Below are 8,663 nucleotides of genomic sequence, written 5' to 3'. Positions count from 1 at the left end.
ATGCCGTGAAGGACAGGGTGGGACCAAGTCGGACCGAGGGCCTCCAAGTGTTTTTTAAGCCCTGTCCTCACCCACATGGTCTGAATTCTGTATCTCTCCTCCCTGCCTCAGTCATTTTTTCAGGATTGATCTGCTGATACCATCTGAGGAAATGATTGACAGTGATATGCTTCTTCAAGGGTCATGTTCACAGAGACAGTTGCCATTTAAATAAAATCTTACCTCCAGTGTCCTGCTCAAGGCATACATCTCCCCAATGTTCATTATAGCACTATTTATAATAGCCAAGATGTGGAAGCAACCTAAGTGTCCATCAACAGACGAATGGATAAAGAAGATTTAGTATACATAAACAATGGAATATCAGTCACCCATAAAAAAAAAGAATGAAATAATGTCATTTTCAGCAACATGGATGGACCTACAGATTATCATACTAAGTGAAGTAAGCCAGTAAGCCAGACAGAGAAAGACAAATATCATATGATATTGCTTATATGTGGAATCTAAAAAAAGAGAAAAAAAAGATACAAAGAAACTTATTTACAAAATAGAAATAGACCTAGAGACATAGAAAACAAACTTATCGCTACCAAATGGGAAAGAGAGGGGAGGGATAAATTAGGAGTTTGCGATTAATAGATACATACTACTATATATAAAATAGATAAATAAGGGCCTACTGTATAGCACAGGGAACTATACTTAATATTTTGTAATAACCTATAAGGGAAAAGAATCTGAAAAAAATATATATAACTGAATCTCTTTGCTGTACACCTGAAACTAACACAGCATTGTAAATCAACTACACTTCAATAAAGAAAGTCAGAAAAAAAAAAGGGCATATGTTTCCCTTTCTAGCATTGCATTGTAATGCCTAATTATTTGCATTGAACTTAAAGAGCTAGGCAATGATTATTTTAGAAACAACAGAAGGAACAGCCATTTTCTTTGGGCTCTTTTTTGTTTTTGTTTTTTTCTTTTTACCTATATCAAGCACTGATTTTACTATGAAAATTTAGTTGCCTTCCTACAGAATAATTCCCCAAAGAAATGGAAGGATCAGCATGGGAGCAAGTTAAGCTTCTGGGGTAAGAAAGGAGCCTGTTGCTAAGCTGGGGGTGTAAAGCCTGAGGACAGAGGTTCCCACCTCCTTTTCACTGGGAGACGTTTCAGTTGCTCCTGGGGATTGTGGGCAAGTTCTCAGTGACAGGTGATGGAGAGACCCTCACAGAAGAATGTCTCCTTTCCAAAGGAGGCTGCTGGCTTCTGCCATGTCATGTTTGAGTCCCTGAGCCTGTTTTTTTTTTATATTGCTGGTCAACTGAACTCATGCATTTATTACACTGCCTTTGTGTTCCAGGTTGATTTCCTTCTTTATTTCACCCCTTAATTACATTAGAGGAAGAGGGAAGTGAGATTGCCTATTGGAACACTCTTGAAGATCTGCAAAGCTCTCCTTCGGGGATCTGATAAATACGTGTTTATGCATTTTATACAAAGGAACACTAGAACTCTGAAAGGTTAAGACACTTTTAAAAATGCTTTCTGGAAAGCAAAAGCTAGTCTCTGCCCTCTGCATTAATTAGACATTTCTCTGCACAGTTATGGTTAACAGTGCTATAGCAGGAGTTCCTGAAGTAACAAAGCCTGAAAAGAAAAAAATAAAAAGCGCAGCTCTTTGTAAAGTGGATGTGCTCATGGTGGTTGTGAATCCACATTCAAGGCCACAGAAACAGCTTGTTTTTATTTCAGTTGAGCCAAATGTTTGGGTGCCTGACTAGCCCTTTCACAAAGGCTGAGAAAAGGGTCAAGTTGGATTTTCAGATCTAGATCAAGATGGACCAAATATATACGTAGTTGAAAGCCCCAGTGGCCCATGGTAGCTGATAGGACATCTGGAGGAAATGGCATTTGGATTAATATAAGCAGTCTATTCTCCCTGAGTTGGTTGAACAACCTGTGCGCACAGCTCTCTCACAGACCTGCTTAGATATTGAAGGATGAATCTCTTGATCCCCCAAAATAAGTAAGACATCTCTGTGAAGTTCAGATAAAATAGATGGGAGTGTAAGTTTTCCATAAATTGACGGCCTTTACGGCAGAAAATATAGCAAAAGAAAAGAAACTGGACTGTAGGTGAAAAACAAATGTGAAATTTTAGACTGAGAGCATGGATGCCATAAGCAATACCCTCCCCTGCTTCCTTCTTCTGCCTCCAACTGAATTTCCAGTGCAAATGAAGCTCAGCTTCCGTGAGGAATCACTAACCCCTTTTTCAGCTGTTTCAGCATCTTTTCACATCATGATGGAAAATGTTGAAATTGCATTTTCTTGGGATTTTTATGCTGGAGAGAATAAATCATGTTGTTTTGCAAAAAAAGGAACAATCACGTAAATAATAGGGTCAGGCTGAAAAGAAGTCCCCGAGACACAAATGGACCAGGTAATAGGGCCTCAGAGAAGGTAACTCGCCCAAGCATACTCTTTTCTGAGTCCATGGATCCCAGAGTGAAAATATCAGGCAGGGCTTAGGGAGGGTGAAGTCTTCAAGGAATATTAGCTTGACAAGCTTTGATTTCAGGTGCGCTCAACTGCAAGCGATGGGGCTGTAGGAGGGCAAGATCCGGGCTGGAAGGGGATCTGAGAACACAGGTCAGTTACCAGGGTTAGCCCCACATGAGGACTGGGGCCACGCTGGGTCTTTTGTTCAGATGACAGAGAGTGAGCATTTGCTCCCGGAGCTCCTGTCTGGCCAGGGGTGTAATGACTGTAGTGAGGACTCTCAGATGCACACCAGCGGCAGGCATCAACGTGATTGTCCATAGGAGGTAGGAGTCCTCTCAGCGGATTAAGGATGTAGTGGAGAAGCTAGCCAATTAGGAAGCAGCCTCACAATGGCAGCCTAACAATGACTGGGAAGGCAATGGAGCTCCAGCCAGGCAGTGAGGCTTGTGGGAAGGTCTAGGGACCTAGAGAAGGGAAGGGAAATGCTGCCATTGTCTCAGAGGGGTGGGACTAAAGTCAAAGCCCCAGAAGTTAATGATTCTGAGGTCGTTTGTTCATCATTCATTCATTCAATTATATATATGAGCATCCACCAAATGTCACACACTATTCTAGGCACTGTACCCCAAGAGGAAGCCGTTCCCTTCTCTCCCAGGGTTTACGGACAATGGGAGAACCAGAAAGGAAAACCAGATGGTGACAGTACAGGATTATGGAATGTATCAGTAGGAACCATAACAGTGTCGTGGAGCATCTAATTCCAGCCAGAGGCTGGGAAGCAATGAACAAGTACCGTTTCTCCGTGCCCATTCTCTGTGAGACATGGTGCTGCCTTCACACTGGATTTCATTGACGCCTTACCACAATTGTGTAAAGCAGGTGACAGTATTCCCATTTTACAGATGATGAAACTGGGGCTCAGAGGAGTCAGATCACTTCCCCAATACCACACCAGTAGCGAGTGCTGGGGTGAGGATTTGAACCCAGGTCTGTTTCGGCTCCAAAGACTGTGCTCTTTTGAGCTATTCAAAGCCCATAAATATAGAATACACACAGCCAGAAACACTCTCCTCAAGAGCCTTTGAGGATTGTCCTACCCAAAGATACAAGAGAGAAAGATAATAGAGATTACAGCATGAGACTGAGGAAGAATTAAAATAGTGCTTTTAATATAATTCTCAGCAAACGTACAGTATGTACTTTACATCACATATTTCTAGACTGCTCATCTGGAAAATAGAAGCTGCAAAAATACAGAATACCACACTCAAAATCTATTGAGTATGTGCTTTTTTCCCCCCTCTGTTCTATGAAACAGGGTAATTTTTACGCCCTCCTATTAAAATCCAGACTCAGCTGCTTTCGGAAGAACTGTTGGAGCCCTCAGTCAGAGAAGCATTCCCAAGAGGGGATTTTCTAAAGCATGTCAGCAGACCATCCCCACAGGAGCCAAAGGAGGGAATAGGCAGAAGGAAATTTGCACATCTGGTCAATATTACTCTTTAGTGATCCAGGAAAATGCCTACTCCAAGGGCTTGGAGGACTCCCGGCCACAGACACCTGCTTAGTCCTCGTCACAGGCCTGTGCTTGGGGCCTCAAAGGACCACATACTGGCCGGAGAGTCCTCACAGGGACCCTTGGGTTCTCGGGCAGGGCAGAGCACGCTAAGTCAGGCCCACGAGGTCTGTGGGCGGTGGCGGGCTGTTCTGTGCAGGAAGAGGGCCAGGCCCTCAGCTTCTCACAAAGGAGTCTTCTGAAGGTGATTGTGACTCGGGACAGGCTTTCTCAGTCTCAATGTCTTGGTACTCTGTGCCTAAAGGGGGAGGGGGGAAGAGAGCCAAGAGGAAAAAGAGATCGGTCTTTTCTGGTTTTCCTACTTATTTTTTTAGGCTTATATAATAGCATCCTGGCTTTCCAGTGGAATGGATAAGAGCAGGAAATCATGTCAATAAAATGCTACGTTTTGCTCCATGTCACCCCAAGGAACCAGTCTCCAAGCCCAAAAACCTTTATGTAGGCCAAATTTTTCTGAGAAGTGTATATCTATACATGTCTATAACCAACACCTACGCGGATGTTTACTCTATGGGAATGAATAAGGTGCATCCCAGTCAGTAACTTATCTTCATCCTCCTAAGTCACCAGTGACAGACACTGTCACTGCAATCTCTGTTGAACAGGTGGCTGTGTACCAGAGAGAACCTCCTGGCATTCTAATGTCATGCTTTCTCCTCCAGCATTTGGGACCAGTTTGCTTTTCATTCAGCCACAGAGGGTCACCACATGCTGAGTGAAAGAATCTCCTCGTTGGAGCAGGGTTTTTAAGCCTCCACAACACTTCTGAAATAGATGCTGTGGCTTCATTTAAAAGGTACGAAAAACCCAGCTTCATCCCTGTGATGATTTACAAGTTGTGTAGGTCTCCATGACCGTGACATGCAGCTTCCCTGTTCGATGATAGCCAGAGCGGTTCCATAGAAATCCCCACTCATTTCCTTGTCCTCTCTAGACTCTGACCCGGTAGTACAAAAGGTGACAATGTGGAAATGTCACTCCTTTCCTCAGGATTTTGCAGCTGAGACCTGGCTTATAGGAGATGCAGCTCACATGTTCTGGACAGTTTGGAGCATCCTTCTCAACTTTCACAAGGTTCAAGTTCTTATGGTCTTGGTGGCTCTGTTAGAAGCCATGGGGGCAGGGAGTTGGGGAAGGTGGGATAGAAGTGAGAGAGATGGGGTTGGTTCTTGTGCGCAGAATGAATCAGGCAGAGAATGATGAGGAGCTGGTCAACTTCTGCTGACGTGGCTAAGGTGGAAAAAGGAAGGAGGAGTGTTTTTAAAGGTCTCCAGTGTTTACTGAAGGAAAAAAAGAGTTCTTCTCATTTTAGATCTCTGTGCTGGTAGGCAAAGTTTGGCAGAGGTTTTCGCCGCCAGCTCTTGCCTCATTTCTCTATGGAATTATAGACTTTTGTAGGGGTTTCTGATAGTAGATGCCTCCCTGGCCTCATCAAAGCTTCCTGAGAAGCCAGCCAGATCTGTGTTCTCACTTTGGTGGCATTTGTGGTGTCATGGAAAGAGCACTGGTTCAGGAGTCAGACAGACACAGCATCGGCTCCTGGTGACTTTCTAACTAGCTGTGTGACCTTGGGAAGCTTTGGTTTACTGAGCCTTAGTTTTCTGATCTATAAAGTGGAAACAATGATACTTACCTCATAGGGCAGGTGTGAGAAAGATGCTGAGAATATTACCTGGGGTCAGGCCTTATGGCCCCTGGCACATGGGTAGCAGCCTCATAATAAGCATGAGCTTCCAGCCCCTTTCCTCCTTTAAGGGGCTGGGCTAGAGCACAACTGATGTGTTAGCTGGGTTCCTCTTATAATGAAACTTCCTACATCGCATACTTCCACTTCATTTTATGGTCTTCCGATTATAAAATCCAACAGTCTTGACAAACCCATCTCCACGAGAGTTACCTTCTAAGTTAGCATGAATTTAAGAAGAACATTATTTTCTGGGATGCAATGGGATGGTAAAATCTCACCCTACAGGATGTTAAACCTCCAGAAAATTTACTATGGTTGTTCCACCTGCTCCTGGTAAGAGAACATAATCACTTTACCTTACAGAAAAATATTCAGAATTGGTGCTAATCATCAATTACTGATTGTTGGCCTGAGTCGTTAATACAAAAATCAAAACATCTAGAAACTCTGTTCCTAAAAGTCTAGTATTTGATAATAGAGCAAGACATATCTCCAGCCAGTGACCAGCATCGGTGTGTCTGAGGCCCTGGGCTGGAGCTGAGCTCCTGAGGTTGATGCTGAGGACTGCAGGGGTGCCAGGTGGGAGGGGTGTCCGGGGTCTCTCCCACTGGAGCTGATGACCAGTGCTGAGGACTGTCTCCCTGGCATTTCAGTACTTTGAAATTGCACTTCAAAATGCATTAGAGTGGAGGCATCATCTCCTATTTCCTCTTACCTGCCTGCTTCTAGTAGAACATCCCAAATAAGTTATCACTGGGCTCTGTGGTTAAGACTGGGAACAACACAGGAAGAGCATATGTCCCCAGAATACAGCTGTTGCCATGTCCCCGTTGTTATGATAGGGGGCATGCGAGAGCGTGGGGGGCATCCATAGTCCATTTGAGTTGGAGTCTCCTGAATAGGACGTCCCTACAGGTGGGAAGGGTCTCTCATGTCTTGCCCAGGATGGAGGGAGTACCCATAAAAGCAAAGAACACGAGCTTTGGATTTGTTGACCTGGGTTTGAAACTCTGCTTTGTGACCTTGAGCCAATTCTGGAAGCTTTCCCAGACTCATTTTCCTTTCCTGTAAACTGAAGTTTAATAACTGTTTCTGCCTCACAGGACTATGGTTGAGATTAAACGAGCTAATAATACATGTGATAAGCTGGTTCATACTAAGTGCTTGGTAAATGTCAGCTACTATTATTATTATTATTCACGCTTACCAATTATTCCACTGGGCTATCTACTAGCTTTCTAGTGCCAATGTTTTGTGTTGGAGGGAAGAAACTTGAGATACTCTTCAGTATCTGGATTCAATCTTCTTTGTCTTGTTCCTGCATTTTCCCCTCCCATGCCCACTTCCATCACTTAAGAAAAAAAAAGATGATTACTCTGGTAGAGCTAGGGAGTGAGTGTCAGGGCTGGAAGAGACGGTAGATTGTATAGTTCCAATTCCCCTCGTTATACAGGAGAAAGATAATGTTGCCTTCATTGCAAACCCTGACGACAATGGGATACTTACCTCATTCTTGGAAAATGGGATACCTGAATTAGATTTTTAAGGCTGAAGGACCCTTCCAATCCACGACTCAGCCCAGGCTACAGTGGCCTCTGCTGCTACAGTCCATCAGACTGCATGCCATGCTGCTTCGGACCTCGTTGTTTTCCAGAACAGAGATTAGCATGCTACAGCCTTCCCTCAGCCAAACCCAGAGACTGCCTGTCTTTGTAAATAAAGCTTTATTGGAGCACAGCCTGCTCATTTGTTTACACATTGTCTAGGGCTGCTTCCCTGCTATGACAAAAGAGTAGTGGCCACAAAGACTCAATGACCCTCAAAGCCTAAAATGGTTACCACCTGGCCCTTTATGGAAGGTTTGTGTACTTGCTCTGCTGGTCCTGTCGATGGAGGGTCTCTTCCCCTGGCTCCCTGGCAGACATCCGCTGCTCTTTAGTTCTTGTTTTCTAGACCACCCGCTCTCTGAAGCCTTCCTGATTCTTGGTGCCATGATGCAGAACTTCCCAGCTCCCTGAAACAGCCCTCATTGCTCCCAGACACAGACAGACAGTCAGACAGACCCTGGCTCTTAAAATGACTATTCTATTGCTTTTATTTGTGTTCAGGTCTGTTTCACTCATTAAACTTTGAGTTCTTGGAGGGCGGGACCATGTCTTCTCTACCTTTGTACCTGGTTTGGAGCCTGGCACACAGTCAAAATTTTAATGAAGTAGTGAGTGAATAAACACATCACTGGAAAATATCAAGTTCATACAATGTTCCCCTAAATGGCACTAATCCTGCCAAGGAAAACTGTGCTACCATGTGGAAGGTCCCTGAGAAGAATGAGCTCTGTCCTTATCTCCACGGCAGTCACAGATTTCTAACGTGCTGGGGAATCCTGGCTTTTCTGAATTCCCCATTTCAGGCTTTTTAACTCATGTCCTCCCTGCCATGATAACCAAGCACTCTGAGGTCACCTACAAGCGTGAGGGAGGGGAGAAAAAGCTGGGTGGCTGTGTGCAGACAGTGTAAATTCCCGTGTGGTCCTAGCAACAGGCCCCGAAAGAGGCAACCGAACAATGTCTTCCTTGCATGTTTTGCCAGTTAGAGAGTCCTCTGTTTTACCAATTTATTCTTGAGCAACCATAATAGCCCAGGGGAGCTAGGTCCAAAGGCTATCAGTAGGGCTGGTCACTCTCAGAGATTAGGTCCTCACAGCTGTTCAGAACTCAAGAACTTGAACTGAGTTGGGAGAGGTGAATAAGGAGGAAACAACGAGGGAAGGGCAGAGAGAGGAGGAAAAGGACTCTGTTTATGCCTCAAACTAATTTCCAGGCTCAATTTAATTTCACTAGCATCCTCTCTTGGAAAATGTCGCACCTCTGAGGGATTTGATCTGGATTC

At 44.4% G+C, this 8,663-nt stretch overlaps 1 protein-coding gene across 1 annotated transcript in view; it reads right to left on the bottom strand.

The window, feature by feature from the left end:
* Nucleotides 1-3,699: 3,699 nt before the first annotated feature.
* SLCO3A1 (solute carrier organic anion transporter family member 3A1) overlaps nt 3,700-8,663 on the bottom strand; it is a 320,294-nt gene continuing 315,330 nt past the window's right edge. Inside the window, exon 11 of the mRNA XM_060096879.1 lies at nt 3,700-4,325. Coding sequence (XP_059952862.1) covers nt 4,243-4,325 — 83 coding nt within the window. The 3' untranslated portion in view covers nt 3,700-4,242. The remainder of the gene's footprint in view (nt 4,326-8,663) is intronic.

The sequence above is a fragment of the Mesoplodon densirostris genome, chromosome 4, assembly GCF_025265405.1.
Source record: "Mesoplodon densirostris isolate mMesDen1 chromosome 4, mMesDen1 primary haplotype, whole genome shotgun sequence".
Taxonomy (NCBI): Eukaryota; Metazoa; Chordata; class Mammalia; order Artiodactyla; family Ziphiidae; genus Mesoplodon; species Mesoplodon densirostris.
This window is presented reverse-complemented; position numbering and strand designations above follow the sequence as displayed.